At 39.8% G+C, this 20,159-nt stretch overlaps 6 protein-coding genes and 1 long non-coding RNA gene across 11 annotated transcripts; 2 read left to right on the top strand and 5 right to left on the bottom strand.

Annotated features, from left to right (window-relative positions):
* Positions 1 to 548: 548 nt before the first annotated feature.
* LOC135938311 (small ribosomal subunit protein uS7-like) lies at positions 549 to 2,155 on the bottom strand. The gene is made up of 5 exons (XM_065481926.1): positions 2,011 to 2,155; positions 1,663 to 1,812; positions 923 to 1,261; positions 740 to 838; positions 549 to 676 (listed from the first exon to the last, which is right to left on the bottom strand). The coding sequence occupies exons 2-5, from the start codon at positions 1,801 to 1,803 to the stop codon at positions 608 to 610; spliced, it is 648 nt and encodes a 215-aa protein (XP_065337998.1). The 5' UTR covers positions 1,804 to 1,812; positions 2,011 to 2,155; the 3' UTR covers positions 549 to 607.
* Positions 2,156 to 2,850: 695 nt separating this feature from the next.
* Positions 2,851 to 4,355, bottom strand: LOC135938312 (small ribosomal subunit protein uS7). Its single transcript, XM_065481927.1, has 5 exons — positions 4,215 to 4,355; positions 3,905 to 4,045; positions 3,201 to 3,539; positions 3,018 to 3,116; positions 2,851 to 2,959 (listed from the first exon to the last, which is right to left on the bottom strand). Exons 2-5 carry the CDS (start codon positions 4,037 to 4,039, stop codon positions 2,891 to 2,893), a joined length of 642 nt encoding a protein of 213 aa, XP_065337999.1. The 5' UTR covers positions 4,040 to 4,045; positions 4,215 to 4,355; the 3' UTR covers positions 2,851 to 2,890.
* A 220-nt stretch (positions 4,356 to 4,575) lies between these two features.
* LOC135938313 (uncharacterized) lies at positions 4,576 to 6,323 on the bottom strand. Of its 2 annotated transcripts, none has more exons than XR_010574650.1 (2): positions 5,944 to 6,323; positions 4,576 to 5,372 (listed from the first exon to the last, which is right to left on the bottom strand). It is a non-coding gene; the product is annotated as an uncharacterized LOC135938313 (long non-coding RNA). The 2 variants fall into 2 exon arrangements; XR_010574649.1 differs by having other exon boundaries at positions 4,576 to 5,327.
* A 181-nt stretch (positions 6,324 to 6,504) lies between these two features.
* Nup133 (nuclear pore complex protein Nup133) lies at positions 6,505 to 11,746 on the bottom strand. Its single transcript, XM_065481913.1, has 19 exons — positions 11,502 to 11,746; positions 11,271 to 11,398; positions 10,913 to 11,214; positions 10,642 to 10,860; positions 10,410 to 10,580; positions 10,221 to 10,350; positions 9,988 to 10,167; positions 9,732 to 9,903; positions 9,483 to 9,681; positions 9,273 to 9,429; positions 8,679 to 9,001; positions 8,508 to 8,627; positions 8,092 to 8,238; positions 7,834 to 8,038; positions 7,649 to 7,782; positions 7,355 to 7,591; positions 7,028 to 7,222; positions 6,746 to 6,971; positions 6,505 to 6,681 (listed from the first exon to the last, which is right to left on the bottom strand). The coding sequence occupies exons 1-19, from the start codon at positions 11,624 to 11,626 to the stop codon at positions 6,545 to 6,547; spliced, it is 3,507 nt and encodes a 1,168-aa protein (XP_065337985.1). The 5' UTR covers positions 11,627 to 11,746; the 3' UTR covers positions 6,505 to 6,544.
* A 483-nt stretch (positions 11,747 to 12,229) lies between these two features.
* On the top strand, positions 12,230 to 15,040 carry Ttc30 (tetratricopeptide repeat domain 30). The gene is made up of 12 exons (XM_065481916.1): positions 12,230 to 12,315; positions 12,392 to 12,457; positions 12,528 to 12,863; positions 12,925 to 13,060; positions 13,115 to 13,279; positions 13,348 to 13,616; positions 13,679 to 13,875; positions 13,959 to 14,169; positions 14,231 to 14,406; positions 14,464 to 14,559; positions 14,616 to 14,728; positions 14,798 to 15,040. Exons 1-12 carry the CDS (start codon positions 12,247 to 12,249, stop codon positions 14,926 to 14,928), a joined length of 1,965 nt encoding a protein of 654 aa, XP_065337988.1. The 5' UTR covers positions 12,230 to 12,246; the 3' UTR covers positions 14,929 to 15,040.
* A 435-nt stretch (positions 15,041 to 15,475) lies between these two features.
* Positions 15,476 to 18,551, top strand: sro (SDR family oxidoreductase shroud). 4 transcript variants are annotated; one of them, XM_065481922.1, is made up of 7 exons: positions 15,478 to 15,644; positions 15,704 to 15,754; positions 15,846 to 16,119; positions 16,449 to 16,705; positions 16,766 to 16,918; positions 16,968 to 17,120; positions 18,029 to 18,551. In XM_065481922.1, exons 3-7 carry the CDS (start codon positions 15,872 to 15,874, stop codon positions 18,439 to 18,441), a joined length of 1,224 nt encoding a protein of 407 aa, XP_065337994.1. In that variant the 5' UTR covers positions 15,478 to 15,644; positions 15,704 to 15,754; positions 15,846 to 15,871; the 3' UTR covers positions 18,442 to 18,551. The 4 variants fall into 4 exon arrangements, with proteins under 4 accessions (XP_065337991.1, XP_065337990.1, XP_065337994.1 ...); XM_065481919.1 differs by having other exon boundaries at positions 15,476 to 15,644; positions 15,704 to 16,119; XM_065481920.1 differs by having other exon boundaries at positions 15,478 to 15,754.
* On the bottom strand, positions 18,475 to 20,137 carry LOC135938308 (zinc finger protein-like 1). Its single transcript, XM_065481923.1, has 6 exons — positions 19,882 to 20,137; positions 19,708 to 19,819; positions 19,461 to 19,654; positions 19,161 to 19,398; positions 18,990 to 19,107; positions 18,475 to 18,935 (listed from the first exon to the last, which is right to left on the bottom strand). The coding sequence occupies exons 1-6, from the start codon at positions 19,981 to 19,983 to the stop codon at positions 18,740 to 18,742; spliced, it is 960 nt and encodes a 319-aa protein (XP_065337995.1). The 5' UTR covers positions 19,984 to 20,137; the 3' UTR covers positions 18,475 to 18,739.
* Between the last annotated feature and the right edge of the window lie 22 nt (positions 20,138 to 20,159).

Genomic DNA, 20,159 nt, shown 5'->3' with positions numbered 1-20,159 from the left:
AGATGTACCATTGAGCTGTTCAAGATGAGTACTCAATTGAAATTGAGTAACATCAGTGAAGGTTACTTGTTCAGGCCCATCTTTTTCTTGTATTATCAACACTTGAGATATGTAGAGCATTTAAATTTTTTGGTTTCAATTGGAAGTAATCAACTTTGACCATTAATTTACGAAACAAAATCTGTCTTTCCATACAAACATGAAATAATTAAAATGTATTCTCGTTCAGATAATTGACAACCTACTAAAGCATGAAAATCCCAGCTCAAATCATTTTAATGGCTGCGAGTGGTGCCTTTGCGTTGTGACATCCTACGATATTTTAATTAATTCAACACAACAATCCACAAGCCTTATTATAAATACGGCTGTGAGGAAAAAATATATGCCTAACACATTGGAAATATGAGAGGCCCACAGACGTTTTGTCGGTTGATTATTTAACAATGCTCAAAGGTGCCTTGCAATAGCCAGATAATTTTCTTACTAATCTTGCTTGAAACAGCAAAATATTGAAACTAAAATAGTTGGAATAATTAGCACAAGTATTGCAGTGTGTAAATGTATTTTATTACTTTTCAAGATACACAAACAGAAACATGGGAACTTAACGGTTAGACTTGGCAACACGCTCCAGTTCGTCCTTCTTCTTAATGGCATAAGAATTGGATGAACCCTGAAAGAAAAAATTATTTTACGCGAAATTCAGAAAATTAATTACTAGAGCATTAGTTTTTACCTTGGCAGCGTTGATCAGCTCGTCCGCCAAGCATTCAGCAATGGTCTTGATATTCCTGAAGGCCGCTTCACGAGCTCCTGTGCACAACAGCCAGATGGCCTGAAATGCGACACAGTAATGAAGAAGTTTATCAAATGATTTATAGGACGCTTTTTTAGTGTGATCATAAAGTAACTTTAATACCTGGTTGACGCGTCGAAGGGGAGACACGTCAACAGCTTGCCTCCGGACAGTTCCGGCACGGCCAATTCGAGTTGAATCTTCTCGAGGCCCAGAATTGATTATGGCTGTGACGAGAATCTGAAGGGGATTCTCGCCGGTCAAAAGATGCATAATCTCAAATGCGTGCTTCACAATTCGCACGGACATCAACTTCTTGCCGTTGTTACGGCCATGCATCATGAGAGAGTTTGTTAGTCTCTCTACTATTGGGCACTGGGCCTTCCTAAACCGCTTGGCGGCATAGCGACCTGCTGAATGCGGCAAGTACTTCGCATTCTTCTCCTTAACCGCGATGTAGTCCTGAAATTGACCGAATCATCAGGAAATTTTATTATTGAAATTTTTGTCCTGCGCTATTTTAAGGTGCATTTATTATTGAAGGGATGCAAGAAATCGTTTCTTATCTAGGATAGTTAATGACACAGATTTAAAAACTATAAATTTTAGGGATTTGTCAAAACTTTGAATTTTAGGTTGAGTTGATTAAAATTTTGCCTATATGTATCTTTAAACGAATGAAATTGCTTTTTGGTATGATCGATGCCCATCATTATTACATAATTACATATATAGGGGACTCACGCTTTCCGATCACTCACACTTCTCGCTCTGATGGGAAGAATCAATGTTAATGCCCTATCCTAGCGAGAAGTAGTGCGAGTTGGGCGAAAATGGTGGGTCTACCATATTATGTTTCGCACCTGCAAGGACATGTCGGACACCTGGACATCATCGCAGGACCACCTGCCGTACAGCTTTATTTCTGGCAGTTCTGCAGTTGGTAGCTGGTCCGCCACCGCCTGCTGGCTCTCTTCAGTATAGTCGGCCTCGACTACGTCCATGGTATTTTTCTGTAAACAACAGAAATTATCAACCATGCATGCTCACACGTGTCTTAATTGAAAACCAGTCGCTTCTGGTGTCTACCGCGATTTCAACCAGCGGGTTGCGAGTTTTCATTTGTTTTAATGTTTGGCAAAGTAATTGAGAAGTTTTGCATTCAACAGACTTGATACACGATTTTTTGAGTCAGGCTTTTATTTACTTACTGTGAATTATTTGTCAAAATCTCAGCCGCCGTCAAAAATTTATCGTTACCTCATGACGTGTTCAGAGAGAAAGGAAAAAATGGAAACTGGAATGTGATGGATTGGATGGAAGTGAGAAAGTGGGAGGGTCCATATGACCAATCACAGAGCAGGCGCCAAATTCGCTGAAAGAGAGCGCTGTCCTCCTGATCCTTATAGTCCCAGCTATTATCAGGCAGACAGGCATCAACCATCAGGAGGCGACCAAAGTTAGATGATGAAAGACATCGGCCAAATATTATTTTGTCATCACGTTACCTTCGCTACAATCCTAGCATGTCTCGCCTTCCCCTAACTACAATTTGTATTTTAACATACTCATGCTGCACCACCATACTCTTTTTGTAAGTAGTCCTACTTAAAAACAAAATAGCGACCTTAGCTCAGCTGTTCAGTGAGATCTGCTCAATCATTTGGGAAAAAGACGTGCTTACATAATTTTGCTGGGATTTGCTTTTTAAATTAGTTAATGACGGTAGAACCTTACTTAATGTTCAAGATAAATTACAGAAGTTATCAGTTCAACGGGATCAGTGAATCATTGGATCAACTCAAATCAGGGTCTTGTGATGACGTCCAAATCTGAATATGAATAAAATTGAGGCGCAGCGCTTCTACATTCAGTTAACATAATACATCTCAGGAGCTTGCTTAGAGGATTTGGAGCTATGCCCAAGCATCATCTGATCAAAATTTATTTTTGATGCACGATTCACAGGAATGATTGAGACTTGCACAGTGTCGGACATAAAAGATAGAAACTAAAAAATTATTAAGGACGTTGAAAATTATAAATGTGAGTGAGATTTACAGGTTTTATTAAAGCAAAAAATGTGGAAATTTATCGGTTAGACTTGGCGACACGCTCCAACTCATCCTTCTTCTTAATGGCATAAGAGTTTGAAGACCCCTGTAGGCAAAAATTATTCATAAATAATCTCATTTTGATTGCTTGTTAGCGTTTTTACCTTCGCAGCGTTGATCAGCTCATCTGCCAAGCATTCGGCAATAGTCTTGATATTCCTAAATGCTGCTTCGCGTGCTCCTGTGCACAACAGCCAGATGGCCTGAAATGCGACACAGTAATGAAGAAGTTTATCAAATGATTTATAGGACGCTTTTTTAGTGTGATCATAAAGTAATTTTAATACCTGGTTGACGCGTCGAAGGGGAGACACGTCAACAGCTTGCCTCCGGACAGTTCCGGCACGGCCAATTCGAGTTGAATCTTCTCGAGGCCCAGAATTGATTATGGCTGTGACGAGAATCTGAAGGGGATTCTCGCCGGTCAAAAGATGCATAATCTCAAATGCGTGCTTCACAATTCGCACGGACATCAACTTCTTGCCGTTGTTACGGCCATGCATCATGAGAGAGTTTGTTAGTCTCTCTACTATTGGGCACTGGGCCTTCCTAAACCGCTTGGCGGCATAGCGACCTGCTGAATGCGGCAAGTACTTCGCATTCTTCTCCTTAACCGCGATGTAGTCCTGAAATTGACCGAATCATCAGGAAATTTTATTATTGAAATTTTTGTCCTGCGCTATTTTAAGGTGCATTTATTATTGAAGGGATGCAAGAAATCGTTTATCTAGGATAGTTAATGACATAGATTTAAAAACTAGAAATTCTAGGGCTTTGTCAAAACTTTGAATTTATGGTTGAGTTGTTTAAAATTTTGCCTATATCTTTTGACGAATGAAATTGCTTTTTCCTATTCGCACAGAATAAAGTGCAAATTCAAATTGTGTTCTATAGGGGAGAAAAAATTGATATTTATTTTATTCAGAGTGCATAACTACCCCCTAAGCGTCTTAATGAATCAAGACCATATTGCCGGCATGCGTATCCTTACCTGCAGAGACATGTCCGAAACCTGGACATCATCGCAGGACCACCTGCCGTAAAGCCTAATTTCCGGCAGCTCTGCAGTTGCTGGCAGGGCCACCGCCTGGTTCTCCTCCGTATAAACGGCTTCCTCTGTCTCCATTATGTCCTGTAAACACAAGTACATAATATGTAATATCAGCATGGCGTGCTCACGTGTCAACCTTAAAAAGCCGCATTAAATTTTGCTCAACGCCATTTAGAAAGCAGATTTTTGCAAAACTTAATTAAAATACGCATATGCCGATCAATATTTAGAGCAAAATTACCCAAATTACCTCTACTTTGAGAAGAGTTCACAAAAAGCTTTGAAATAAAACAGCAACACGGCGAGCACGAGCAGCACTGGTAATGGCGTAATGGCCGACGCTTCAAAGAAGGAGAGGTAGAGAAAATCAACCGGAAGTGGGAAACTACAAGTAAAGTGAGCATCGCTTTGCGCAGCTGCATTATTGGCGGGAATAAGCTCACGTGCGCCAAGAAAATCAGGAAATTAAGGGTTAATATTTTTTTGCCATGTTTTGTTATTTATATTTTTATATTTATAAAAATATATTTTTATGTTTATAAAAATATTTTCAATGTGACGATGCGGAAATTTTTTATGATGCTTTTAATGAAGCAATGAAAACATCCATACTATATAAAATCGTCTTTAATTACTTTTGTTAAATTATACATACTAAAAATACAAAATATTGCGGCACGTGACAACGTCGTTACAATTTATTGTTTCGGTCGGTTATGCAGTTCCTGCTTGTCACTTTTTTGCCATTGCATAATTATTATATGTAACTTAATTTATTCTGACTTATGTAATGTACATGAATAAAGAATCATATATATATATATATATATATATATATATATATATATATATATATATATACACAAACACATACTTATATTAATATTTAATTGTCATTGATATCGAGATATTTTTTTAAATTTGATATGCTAAAACAATTTTTTATATACTTATAGCCGCTTATAGCTTAAAATAAGTTGTTTCATCCAGACTTATACATACTGCAGAGTATAAATTTTATATGTGGCGAGACAACGCATAAATACATGTCATATGAAAATTCATTAGCTTTTTCCCACAAAATCAATTAGAGTTGGAAATTATTTTGCACTTTTCACAGCCACATATTGTTTCGATCCACGATGACATACACTAAAATCCACACACCAAGCAAGGCGATGATTGTGACCAGAAAAATTGATTTGAGTCGATGCCAGGGACTTTGTGGAACCATCCTGACGTTGGCTGCTCCGTTGGCTCCATTTTTCCTCTCGGATATTCCATTTGAGGTACTATTTTTCCTAATTTCATCCATCTCGACGACAGTCGTCTTGTCCTTCTCAAAGGCGCCATTGTCCATTGTCTGCAAAGTGGTAACGTCCAAGTTCGTTAGTGAGTCTCCCATTATCTATGAGCAGATCGAGTAATAATTGATATTTTCGTCTCTGATTGAGAACCACTTTAATCGTTTCACAACTAAAGCCGCACTAATAATAACTATATGTAGTTATCTAAATGGTTGGAGCGTTTTAAAACTGGAATGTAATGACCTTTCATGCCCTATGGTTGTGAACGTCGCAGCATATGAGCATATATCATATGCTATCTTTGTGGAAAGTTATCTCTCTTCCACATAATATGACTCTAGAGCCTGACCTTTGTTTTTTTTTAAATTACTCGAGTAAGCGGGTTATTGTTATGCCTATATATGCTTTCCATGTTTTAAAAACAAATAACATAAAACAAATTTGTCTCATTATTGGACACACAAATTTTTCTTAATTTACTCAAGGAACAATAATTATTATTAATATTAGTAGGTTTTTTAGAATTTTATTTCTTATAGAGTTCCTTTTATTAACATCATATTATTATAGGTCAGTTTAATTTGGCTTGAAAATAATAGTTAAATTTCGTCTAAACAAAGACACCAGATAAATAATTGAACTCAACAGATGGTAAATTAAAATAACGCCTACCTCTGTCGCTGATGACTGCGGTGACTGACTGACTAAAATGCGCCTTTACACTTTCACTTGATCAGTTCTCTCCAACTGCAGTGAGTGGGGACCACTTATTTCCTCAACTCATCAAGCACACAGCACTTTTTAAGCTCCTGCGCCCTTCCGCATACATCATCCTTGATAAAACTCTCATATTGCGTAACAGTCTTTGGAATTCAAAAATTATTTATTTTTAGGTGTTTTTATCGTATGAGATTTTATGACATTATTTAGCTAGAAAGGTACGTGATTAAATTTAAATTCAGCCACTGTATTACGATTTAAAGGTTACCTCAAGGGATTAGATTGTCAAATTGATTTGGCTGCACGCAACAGATAATGCATCCTATAATGTTGATGCTAGCGGAATAAATAATGACTTGTGGGTGGGAATTCTGAAGGTCAAACACGGCAAAGTGTTGCTGCGCATGCCAACAGGTTCAACATTACCACTACAATGTATGATAAAATTTAATACAATGTGCTGCAGTTTGCTCATCAGCAATTTGGTTTTAAGAGATCATTTATAAAATGGCAGAACCTTTAGAAAAAATATTATTTTATTTCGACAATAGATTTACATGCATTCAGTAGTTGTGGACACATGTTCATAAAAATATTGAACAACATACTTGAAAGATTTGCTCTCAGACAGAGGGCCGAGTTTGCTGCTGGAGAGCAATCTATCAAGGGGCAGAATCAGGTCCAGATCACCTATGGCATAAAAGAATATATATATCGTGTGGCTAAATTGACTAAAATGTTCATGACATCATACCAGACATGTTAAGAAGGTCAAACAACTGACAAAAAGTCAGGCTCTTGCAAGTCTCCATTGGATAATCAAGGTTGACGTTTTCCCAGTCATTTCTGAGGGCAGCTTGGCACCAAATATACTCCAGCAAGTCATCTCGTTCCGCTTCATCCGGAACATAGTGAAGCAAGTCTATGGCCTTCTTGAAATCAAATCCATTTGCGTTCGTATTTTCCTCGCTGACGTAGAGCTAAAGAAAAAATCTGTCAGTTCATGTCCATGACCCAGAAGAGTTAGATAGCTTACCTTAACCATCTGAGAAGGAGGCAAAACACTGATGTTGTCCACTTCTTGGTTTAGGAAGTCGTATATACTCTGCGGCAAAGTCTCCTGGATTTCACATAAATTTAGAGCATCATCAATCGGCTTAACATGTTCTTCTATCTTGTGCTCTGACTCTTCCATCGCCAATGAAGATAATTTGGCAAGGGACAGCATTGTCTGCAATCATAAAATGGAGCTAGAAAAACTTGCAGATTATAAGTCGGACGCCACCAAAATCACAGAAAACGTTCAACACCAATTTATAATTATAATTATTAATATTTTAAAGACACAAAAATTTTATCGGACCTTCTTCCTAGCCAGCCTCTCAGTTTGCTCTTGGGCCAGTTGAAAGAGCGTGGAGCTGGCGGCAGCGTAATTTCCAGTCCTCACTGCCTGCAGCCAAGCCAGATGTGGATGCTGCGAGAGGAAGCCGACTAGCGCTTGCTGATGCTGCATTGGCCGCACGCTTCCTCCAAAGAGGTTCATTAGCTTGTCTTGTTTGCCCTCCTTCATGTACCAGCCGAATAAAAACTCGGAAAATCCCTGAAACATAAATATGTAACTAACAATGTTCTAAACACAAATAAAAGCAATCACAACCTCATCAGCGAATTTCTGCATGTAATTTTCTAGCCTTTCATCGTTGCCCATTGAGTCGCATATGTGTACAAGTGTGTGGAAGTCAAGGTATTTTTCAGCAAGTTTCATGGCCTGCTCGGTCATCGATTCATCAACTTCATATATAAATTAGTTTTGAAGGCGAATTTTATGCTTTGTAAAGTTACCAAATGGTTGAATAATCTTGCGTCGCTGGATTTCGTACTGGTGGACAAGCAGATCATATTTCTCACTGCCTTTCAAGCTCTCCAAATGAGAAATGTAACCCTCAAGCAAAAGATCAGCCAAATTCATCAGCTCAACGCACAGAGTAGAGTATATCATTTGGTCTCCAGAGCATTGACGAGCGGCGTATTGGAAGTTCCTCGACAGCTGAAATTGTTACAAATTAACCACAACAAACAGAATAAATTAGCATTGATTACCAATTCGGTAAGAACAACCCGCAAGCCTTCATCGTGAGGCGACGCGGTCCATGGGAGATACTCGATCATATCAGAGCAGAACATTGATTCAGAACTGAACATGCTGCGGTGGTGTTTACGGAAGTCTGCAACCTCTTGGAGAGTTTCCTGTGAACATTTATTAGCTTGGTTATTGTAAAATAAATACAATTTTGTCCTAAGCTGGATAAAACTTTTATAAAAATTGTGGGGGTACTGGAATTGATTTCCACACAAGGTGCAAAATTTCGTCCGTGGCTAAACAAAAATTAGATACTGAAAGGTACATAAATAAAGAAGTCGGTCAAATTAATTTAATTAACTCCGAGGGTAAATTTAGGAAAATTTACTTGAAGAATGAGTTTGTTCCGTATTATTTAAAAGAAGGAAAAACTAACCAGGAAAATATGGTTGACTTCTTGGAGTGCAGCAACAACTTCTGATGGCGTCTTGTTACTGTGCACAATTTCCCGACTCCACTGTCCCAGAGTAATCAAAATCTCGTGCACCTCAGATACCTATTTTGCTAAGAATTAGATTACGGCTAAATTTCAAACTTCCATTCCTGCCTCTCTGAAGAACAAGTCTATTTGGGTCAGTGAAGCGGAGCTAGACCTTGCGTTCCTGGCAGAGAGAGTGGCTTTGATGGCCTTGTCCAGAAGCTCAGCGTGCGAGGAGTGGAGCGACCTCAGGGTCAGGGCAGCCGCTACTTTCTCAGCATGCTCTTGCAAGGCAAGCGATGTCGCAATCACAACTCCTCTCGCAGTGACAGCAGACAGTTTATTCCAAATGTTGACAGATTTGAGGAAGTTGATGTACAGCTCCAACGTCTGCTGCTTTCCTTGCAACTGCTGCTGGACTTGAAGGGAGCTTGAAGTGCCAAATATAGCTCCTGTAACAGTTTAATTACAGGATTAGCCACCTCGTAGCTTTCAAATTAAACTCAATAGCAGAATATATAATTGTGTTAGACTGATGGCACATTTTTTTAAGAGAACATGCATTCAAAGAGTGTTTATATTACATTAATTGCTGCCAGAATTGCCAAATTTTGCGAAATATTTTATTTTGGATCTGGCAAAATTTGTTCTTTGTACAGACTACTCAAAAAATACCGATTAATGGCTGAAGGTTAGTACTTTGAATTGTAGCATAATATATACCACTGCTAGTTTCAGACCAACGAGGGTCAGAGGCCGGCATGTCATTTATTATGTCCTTGCTGACTCTGACAATGACAAGATCGAGTGGAGCATCAACCTCAACTCCCCTTTCGACCTCTTTCGGCAAGACCGAGTCTAAAACTTCCTTGCACAGAGCCTGTTAATAAATAATTTAGTTTCTAAAGAATTACGATCTTTTTAAAGACAAACCATTTCTCTCCTATTGTGCAAAACAAATGCCTGCTTCAGTTTAGTGACACAATCTGCTTCAGGTGTTATGTCTTCATTGGGCATTCCTCCATCTGTGAAGGTGTGTTCCCTGAAAGATTCATGCTGAAAGGAAGACTGCGCTGATGGCATCTGATTTGAGTACAGGATTCGCTCTGATGGAGATTCACTGTACATGGACCTAGACAAAAAAATACAATAAACCATCCACACAGACAACCTATAAATTACGCATTCATCACATCCATTGGTGAGACATCAGTGTCGGTTACAGAAATCACGCCGTGTATTTTAGAGTAGAATACAGGAGTGGTTCTGTACACATTTCCAGTTAAAATGGCATCGCCTGGAGCGCTTGGAAAGTCAAGTCTGTCCATGTCAGAACTGGTTTCATTGATTGTGACTGAGAAAATGATCATTAACCAATATATGTCAAAATTAGCAAAATTCCTTCCTAAGCAGGATGTTTGGATCACCCTGAAATTACCTGGGACAGCTATGATTGCCTTCTTGTTGTAAATGAATGCAGAATTTCCATAGACTACAAAGCGGTAGTTCAAGTCTTCACATTCTGTTTCTTCCCCTTGGTGAACACCAGTCACCTTAATAAATGGGCAGAACATTTGGAACGAATCTGGTGCCCTGTCATTGTCAGATGCAACCAAAACTGGAAAAGGACATATGTAAATCTTTATACCAGAAGAAATAAAAAAAAAACACCTGCTGCATAGTGAATCTGAGGTGATACGGTCAAGTTGGCCGCAGCAGCCAGAATGAGGACTCCGGTTTCCATTTTCGCCATATCAAGGAGCCAGATGCTCAAATCCTGGGCATTAGTATTGTTTTGTTCCTGAGGCGAAATAAATAATGAACAGCAAGATTCACTATATAATAACAAATAATGTTTACCCAATCATCATTGGCAAAACTATTCCTCAAGAGTCTGCTCATGTCAAACTCAAAAATGAGTCGCTCCGTCTCTTTGTTGCAGAGAACCCATTTTTGCAAACTCAGTCCCGCCAGCACCAGCAGCTTGCACTCAGAGTCACCATTGGTCTGGGTCAGGACTTTAACAAGGCGCTATAGGAATGGAGGGTTTAAAGAAACTTGTTGCGACAAAATCTGATCAATTAATAATTACCGTCTCTGAAGTTTGTGCTGCTGGCATGGAGCCCCAGATTATTGAAGACATGCGGCGGCTAATGCCTCCCAGCCAGCCTTGCGAAGAACGAAGGGTTCTGCAAGCGATTGACTGGCGGCCGTTGATTGTGACTGGAGACAAGAGACAGAGGGTTGAGGTTGTGGTGGCCAAAACGCAGCCAACGGCAGTGATTCCACTCAGTGATTCGCACTCTTGGCCCTTGGAAAATAAATAAAATAGCTTTAAAAATTCCCTGATATGACATATTTACGAGCAGATCCGCATTTTCTTCGATCCACGATCCCTCATGAGCAACACTAGCCCAGTACCGAACGGCACCCTCAGGGGTAACTGCGATGCAGGACGGCACAGACGCCTTTTTATGGGTGAACACAGTGACCAGCTCAGCCCTGTGCGCGAGGTCGCTTGGCGGCAGTGTCAGTTCTCGGCACTGACTCACGGAGGCCCACTTGGACTGCCCATCTTGCCTGTACTGCCAAACCAGCAGCCTGCGGCCGCACACCAGCCAGGCCCATCCTGATTTGCTGAGACGCACGCTGACTGTTGAATGTCCTGCGCGATTAAATACTTGGAGGATGGATAAATTATCAAGCCACTCAATAGTTTACGATCAGCGTAAGCGACGGCCTCTGTGACCATAACCGGCAAGGGTGATCCATAGCTTTCAACGACGTGGTACGGTGTCCTGCAGATGACCATTGCAGACTGGGTAGACCTTCCGGACACGCTGCCTCGCCTGAGGACAACATTATTTGTACCGTTTTTCTGTGCTTTCTGTGGCTGTGCTTGTGCTTTCGACATAATGTATGCAAGGACTTTAAAGAATGACTGTTATTTACGTAGATCGGCTTGCAGTGGGAAGGCCAAGCACAGATCGTCTCGCGCCAGATCGCGGCGTTCTTGGTCCCATCGAAATGTTTGTCGAGAACGAAAGGTTCAGCAACTTTGTAGAACTGACGTCCATTTTTCGGATTCCTTAAAGTTCGTCGGTATGTGAATAAGAGTGAATGAGAAATATGTGTGAAAAGGAAATCGATTCAAATTCAGAGCCGGTGCAATGCCGTGCCGTGCGTGTTTTCGTCTGGATCGTTTTCGTTTACCCAATTAATTCGTATTGTCTCCGCTAGGAGCTAGCGCGGGAAACCTCTTTTACTCTGAACGAGCATTCTTTTGGTATCGATGCTGAATCTTGCGCGAGATGTGACAAAGTTTAATTGTAATACAAATGCGCACTATGAATAGAATTGTAGCTCTGGAGTAAATTTAATTTTAACTGTACGCATTGAAATCAAATAGTAAAACCATGCGAATAATGCCTCTGCGTGTGTGTCTAATATTTATTAACAACAAATTAATGTATTTATATTAAATTATTTTATATTGATTAAGACAAACATCAATAATAAATATTTTCTCCTTACTTCCATATGCTTCTATTTTAAATAAAATTAATACATAGTCTGATTTAATTCGAAGAGGGGGGATTGTTTTGATTGCCCTTTTCTGTTACCCTGGCAACTGCACCGTACAACACATTAAAACACAATATTGCGGCTACAAACTTAAATAAGAAGGTCACTCAAAATGTATCAAACAAATTTTGGGATTCACAATATAAAGGATGGAGAGTACACGCAAACAATTTACACCATGGTTAATAGATCATTTAAATATTTATTTTATTGATCTAAATAATTGTTACACGCGCTGATCATTTTGTGGTTCACAGATCAAAGAGCAGCGATACGCTGAGGCGATTCAAGTGCTGAACAGGATCATCATTTCTCATCCAAATGTAGGTATATATTAATAAATTTCTTAGGAAAAAACTTAATTAAATAAATACAATTTTACACATGCCGCAGTCAAGAGCAGCACTTTCCCTGCTTGCATATTGCCATTACGCTACTCAGGACTTCGCCAGTTCTGCTCACTTCTACGACACCCTGACTCAAATTTGCCCTGACGATGCGCAGTACAAGTTGCATCACGCGCAGGCCCTTTACCAAGCGTGCATGTACGAGGACGCCCTGCGGGTCACGTCGCAGATCGAAAATCCCGACTTGCAGCTCCAGGTGACCAAGCTCAGGGCAGCGATTAAGTACGGCGAGGAAGACCTGGCTGGAGCAAAAGGACTGGTCGACAGCTGCCCTTCGGATGATCCTGACACAGATATCAACCTTGGCTGCCTACTTTTCAAGGTAGAAAATTGTCGGTACTTTAAATTAAACTTTCTTTGAATTGTCGAGAGAAAAAAAATAGGAAGGGCGCTACGATGATGCTCTGCAGAAGTTCACTCAGGCGCTGCAGGTAATTGGTTTTGACGCTCATCTTTCATACAACGCAGCGCTCTGTCATTTCAAATTGAAAGAATACACTGTTGCCCAAAAATATATTGGTAATTGAAATCTGATGACCTGTTGCAAATTAAAAATCTACTACAAATATTCAGCAAATATCATTGAGCGAGGTATAAGAGACCATCCTGAGCTTAGTGTTGGAATGGCTACCGAAGGCATTGAGGTCAGGAGTGTAGGCAACACCCTGACCCTTCACGACACCGCCCTTGTTGAAGCGTTTAACTTGAAGGCGGCTATCGAGTATCAACTGAAAAATTGTATGGCCTTATTATTTGATTGAATAAAGCAAAGTTCTTTACTTCGAAAATGTAATTTAAAATTCCAGTTGAGGCCGCCCAAGAGGCTCTGACTGACATGCCGCCACGCTCTGAGGAGGAGTTGGACGCTGTCACCCTGCATAATCAAGCTCTCATGAATATCGAAGCAAAAACGACGGAAGGGTTCGAAAAGCTGCAGTTTCTACTCCAGCAAAACCCGTTTCCGCCTGAAACCTTTGGCAACTTGCTTCTCCTCTACTGCAAATACGAATACTTTGATCTCGCTGCGGACGTGCTTGCTGAAAATGCTCATTTGACTTACAAATATCTTACGCCGGTACTTTAAAACTATCTTGTATATTCAGCAGGGTTTGCTATAGCGTGTTCTTATTGTTACAGTACTTGTTTGATTTTTTAGACGCATTAATCATGCAGCAAACTTCCCCTGAAGATGCTTACAATAAGTTTGACGAGCTTGCGTCTAAACACACCGAAACGCTTAGAAAACTTACAAAGCAAGTGCAAGAAGCTAGACAGAGCCAAGATGATGAAATGGTAAAAAAGGCAGTTACTGATTATGAAGACGTCCTGGAAAGGTGAAACATTTATTACTTCCCATTTTTTAAAGCCTTTAAAATTAAAGTATAACGTTGAATGTTTAATCAAACGTAAATTGTAGATATGTTCCAGTGCTCATGGCTCAAGCGAAAATTTACTGGGACATGGAAAACTACCAGCAAGTGGAAAAAATATTCCGCAAGTCAGTCGAGTTCTGCAATGACAATGATACTTGGAAGTTAAACGTGGCGCACGTCCTCTTTATGCAGGAAAATAAATTCAAGGAAGCGACCGGGTTCTATGAGCCAATCGTCAAAAAACACTACGATAAAGTAGGATAAAATATAAGACCAAAAAGTTATGATGCCAACTTTAAAGCAATTTGATTTTTAGATTTTGAACGTCAGCGCTATTGTACTTGCAAATTTGTGCGTCTCCTACATCATGACCTCTCAAAATGAGGAGGCTGAAGAATTAATGAGGAAAATCGAAAAAGAAGAGGAGCAACTCGCCTACGAGGATCCAGACAAGAAAGTTTTTCACCTCTGCATTGTCAATTTGGTCATTGGGTATAAAATTCGAGCATTTATTTAATATTGTTCGGAAAACGAAAAATTTAAATTTAGCACGCTGTACTGCGCCAAAGGGAATTACGAGTTTGGAATATCAAGAATCATAAGAAGCTTGGAGCCGTTCCACAAGAAATTAGGCGTAGACACTTGGTAGTGAAATTATTGCGCGGAATTATTCCACAGCTCACGTCATAATTAATGTTTAGGTTTTATGCCAAACGCTGCTTTTTGTCCCTAATCGAAAACTTGGCTAAGCAAGTTATTGTTGCGAAAGACTCGTTCTTAGAAGAGTGCGTCCAATTTTTGGAACAGTGTGAAGGTAAATACCTTAAATAAAATTAGTTATAGAATGACCAAATCCCCTGAAACACATTTTATGTAATTTCAGCCTACGGTGAAAATGTAAAAACGATCGTGGATCAGCCAATTGAAGATATTCAGATCAACTGGGGACAGAAAACTGTTGCTTTTGAAGCGCGACATTTGAAATCCTTATTGCTGCGACTTCAAATGTATTGAGATAAAAAATCCAGAGTTATGTTTATTAAAAAAAACATTGAGTTAGAAATACTTTCTTGCTATTCACTTTCTTTTTTCAGTAAATGAAATTATCAGGAATAAACTAGATTGAATTGCAATAACTAGAGAATATCGCACAACACGCAACGCGGGAGAGATGAAATATTTATGAAACTTAACCTATGTACAGGGTTGACTTATAGACAAACATAATAGATAAGAAATTTAATCACGCTTGCTTGCACAGACGGGAGAGATTCTCAAGCCAAACAAAATGGAAAATACCAAAGGTCAAATTTTTAAATTAGACAACAAAGACGTCACATTGCTCCTCGTTAATTATACCTAAATCGTCGTATATGGTGTTACTTGTTGAAGTCAACGCAATGAAACACAATCCGATAGGAAGCTGAGAAATTTCATGATTTAAAGTTTCATTTTCAAAATTACTGAGAGTGTAGAGCGCAATAATGACTACTTTCTTGCGAATGGTTTTGTTTAGAGCGTTTAGAGCAATAGCATGTTAACGATGGCTTACACGGAACACGCTTTAACATTTTAAAATTGAAAAGCAATGAAAATGCGCAGGTAAGAGAGGGAGAGACGTGCAGCCGAAATAGCGTAGCGCGCACTCACTTGAGGAGACGCTCTCATCGGTCAGACCAACTCCGACCTTGACAGCAGATGATTCTTGTGCAGAGGCCGAACGAGCCCTCGTGAGCCTAATTCGCTCCCATTATTTATTTATAACGCAATTAATCGGGCCTGCACACAGCGAAGAGCCTGGCGTGACGGCGTATCAGAACAAAAACGCAATTGAGAGGTGGTATGGACTAAATAACATTTTGCAACCGGCGACTGTGCTCAGTCGCATCCGACTCATACAACAATGTGGGCCTATTTCTTTACTCCTGTAGTAGAGGAAAAGCCACTGCTTGCGATAATGCCTACCAGCGGCGGCGGCGGCAACGTTTTCACCTGGTTCTACAAGGAAGTGGCGGACGCGGTCAGTAAAAGCACCACCGTGGTCGCCCTCTACAGGACCTATCTCGAGTGGGTGCCCTTCAGCGGAGGCCGAGGCATTGACACCACCGGCCAGATCATCGTGGCCGCCGTCTCCGGCGCGGCCGTGACCGCCGTCATCTGCATTCGCTGGCTGCAGATGCACAAAGGCGACTATCGACATCTCAAGTGAGTAGTATTTTTAATTTAATTAACAGGATGCGATTGAAAACATTGAATTTAATAATTAAATGAATCAAATGCTAACTATTGAATGGCTCAGCACTGAGGGAATTTATTTAGGATGAAAGCTATTAAAATATATTTTGAGAGGAAAAATTAAATAACACACAGCTTTAGTTTTTTCCTCTAAAAATTTCAATAATAGTATCTATAAATCCATCCTGAATAAATCCGCGCCGAACCGCAGGAGCTGAGCCATCCAATAATCTAAAAATTCCTTAAAATTCTATCTTTTTGTTTTCTTTCTTTTTCTGTTCTAAATAATTTAATTCTAGGGACAAACTGGGCCACTTGGCAGTGTTTATATCAGGCTGCGACTCGGGCCTGGGATATTCGCTGGCCGTGCACTGCCATGACAAACTTAAAATGACTGTTTTCGCTGGATGCTTCAAGCTTGATGGCGACGGTGCGTTCAGACTGGGCCAAAGGGGCTCCACCAGAATGCACATCATTCCTCTAGATGTAACCAAGGTGGAAAGCGTTGAGAAGGCCAAGGAAGAAGTCAGCAAGCTCATTCATAGCAAGAATTTAGGTATGTTATCAACATGCTCGCTCACTACTTCGCTTATTTCCAGTTATTTTTTTATTAAAGAACTGACGGCATTGGTGAACAATGCTGGTGTGATGGTATTTGGTGAATTCGACTGGCTGACTGAGAAACTGATAAGGAATCAGGTTGAGGTTAATTTACTCGGCACAATGAGACTGACACGAGCTTTCATTCCCCTTCTAAGACAATATCATGGTAACCTTTAAAATCAACGCAAGACATTTTTACTAGAAAATTTCAAAAGGTCGAATCATCACAATCAGCAGCCACTGCGCTTTAGCAACCCTGCCAGGCTTGTCGGTTTATGGCGCAACTAAAACCGCTCTACGAGCCTGGAGTGACGGCCTCAGATTGGAGCTGATCAAATTCAACATGCCAGTTATTACAATCATTCCAGGTGAGCAATTTACTCTACACGCATTTCCAAACATAAAAATCTTTCCCTCATTGAGAAAGTTACTAGAATTGTAAAAATAGATTCTGGTTCTTCCTTACAGTATTCAAACAAGATATAAAAAATCAAACAATTTCATTTCTTGAATAAAAAACGCGTTTTTGAATTATTGCTGAGCCAATCAAATAAAGCAAATTGGTTGCTAAAAATTATTTTATGATCAGAAAATTATATATATATATATATATATATATATATATATAGGAGGTAGAATAGTTTCCTCATTAAAAATAATGGAAAATACCGATAACCCAAACGCTATTTTTTATGTTGTTACCGTCAATAGATTCTGAGCTTTCATAATATTAATTTATATCGACTGTGATAAATTTTATCTCAGGCCAGCGATATCCTCCAAGAAAATGAGTTCTCCTTATAAGTTTTAACCAAAATGTAACTGACTGCTTTGACCAAAAGATAAAAAAACTTTCAATTTGTTTTTTTTCTCATGGGCCAAAATTTCACAAACCATATCAATCTTTAATAGAATCTATTAAGCTCACACATTCACTATTCAAAACTCTGCCTAAACCAAGGTAAATATTTTTTTTTGAATGCATTTAAAAACATCCAATTTCACAACCTTAGCCACAACAAAATAAAATGTGTAACAACATCTTCTCAAATGAAATATTAAAATAATTGAGTGGGATTGTGATAATGTGATCTATAAAGCTCTCAGTGATTTGGTATGGTTGAAAGTTAGGAAAAACGTAACTAGAAATTTCCGAAATTTCCAAAGCTCTTTGTCCTTTTGATTGGCATTATACAGTTATAAATATGTTATTAGAACCTGCATGTTAAAAAATCAATTTTCTAAATCCCGCTCTTAACACGTTTAAATGCCACAGGATCATTCTCAACGCAGAGCAATATACTCGCAATGCAAGGCTTCCACGCCAAGGAAATGGAGCAGTCAATGTCGCAGGAATACAAGGATCTTTACGGCGAATACTTCCAGCGCTACAACGGCTACCTGAGTGCGCTTTTCAAAGACAGAGGGCCGATCGTGCTAACGGACAAGGTGCTCTATCGCAAATTCAACCACGCCCTACTTTCCACTTGCCCCAGCGTCAACTACATCGTGTCTCCCCTGCGCTACACCATTTATCATGCACTTTTTAAAATTTCGCCGGTCAAGGTCAGAGACTGGCTAGTGCACCGTTTTGTCTCAATGCCAGAGTGGAAGCAGCAAAGAGTTCGCGAGGATAGCAGACCAGAAATCGTGTTGGCCCAACCAGACGAAAAAATGTTTGATAATTAAAGTTATAATTGATATTCAAATGATCTGTGTATATTCTAGTTTTAAAAGAGATTTAATTTGATTCATATAAATATTTCAAACATGCAATAAATCATAACATCACCGGCAAACTGCGCGTGTTTTCTATCAGATTTTGAACTCAAGTTATAACCACTGACTGTCATTACAAGGTTGGAATGCGTTTCCGGAAAGCAATACAAACGGAACTACAAACAAAATAGAGAAAGGAATAATGGTTACTTATAGTGCAGACAGGAAATCTTCAGTCCTGGAAATAGGATGCAGTCTCACGCAGGTCTCACGATCTTTTCACATGCAACATAGGATTCTGGTTGATGTCCAGATTGGGATCATTTTCAGTGGCCATTCGTCCCAGCCATGAAAAGATGACAATAACTGTCAAGAACCCCACAAAGAACAGAACAGCCAACATCAAATATCGACGGTAGATTCCGCCACCAATTCTCCTGCCAGACGTCGGGCGAGTTGTCGATCTAAATTAATATTATCTTAGTTCGAGTAAAATTATATTTCGTTATTTCACTCACTTCCACCACCTCATCAGCCACTCAATGGCTGATCTTCTTTTGTATTTGTTCTCGTCATGATCAAACCCAGTTGAGCGATCCTCGTCCACGTCATGCACCAATTTTCTCCCAGGATGACCTAAATAAATTAAAAAATAATGTGCTGCAAGAGATAAAAATCAAAACTCCTACTTAGAGAATCGCTCCTGTTAAATGATGGAGTGTCGACGCTGTTGTCCATGTGAACAACAGAATGCACATTACTTGAAATTGTGGACAGTGGCCTCTTAGGAGTGCTGGCTCTAGCTGTTTGCAATGGAGTGGCGGTTGACGATTGTGCTTCTCCATTCACATGATTAATCACATTCGGAGTTTCATTAATCAGAATTCTGCGTTCTCCGGCAGGCTTCTGCTCTTTGTCTTCGCTTAACTATATAAAGCATTTTTTTATGAATTTCCAGAATAATCAAATTATATGTGCTATGTTATTACCAGAGGCAAATCAAGGCCAGCTCTTGCCCAATTAACTCCTGCCAACACCTCCCTCAACGCATCTTTGACTGGAGAGACAAGGTTGCTTGGAGGAAAGAGGCATTTCTTGCACGATGGGCAGCAGTATCCTGCAGGCGCTGTGGTTGCCGGAAGCTGCCTGGCATACTGGTCGAGGCATGCCCAGTGGTAAACGTCTAAAAAGATTCCTCTCAAGACAAGCGCATTAAAAACAACTAACATGTCTTACGATAGCACACCAATCTGACACAATCTTCCAGTTCCAGTTCACGAGAGCAAAGCTCGCAGGTTGGGCTGTAGTCACTGTCTTGCAACCACTGCAGGTATGACTGGACAATACACTGAAATAAAAAATTTCATTTTGTTAAGTTGTGCCACGGCAGAAATGCAACTATGGGCTTACCTTCGGGTGATTCGTCACCATACAGTGTTCGCAAACATTCACTCGATGGTCAAAGCAAAACTGGTTCGTCACGCGTTTCTTTGGGCATTTACATAGGCCCATATTGCACCTTGATGACGGAGAAGTGTTGAAAATTTAAAATTGACGACTATGAGAAAGCCAACTGACGTTGTAACACCACTTGAAATTTATCCAAAACAATTTTTGTGATCGCCGGAGACTTTCGATGGTTCCGGCTCACGTCACCATCATCTGTTCGAGGCCTGAGAAGCATTTCC

This window comes from Cloeon dipterum, chromosome 3 (genome assembly GCF_949628265.1).
Source record: "Cloeon dipterum chromosome 3, ieCloDipt1.1, whole genome shotgun sequence".
Classification (NCBI taxonomy): Eukaryota; Metazoa; Arthropoda; class Insecta; order Ephemeroptera; family Baetidae; genus Cloeon; species Cloeon dipterum.
This window is presented reverse-complemented; position numbering and strand designations above follow the sequence as displayed.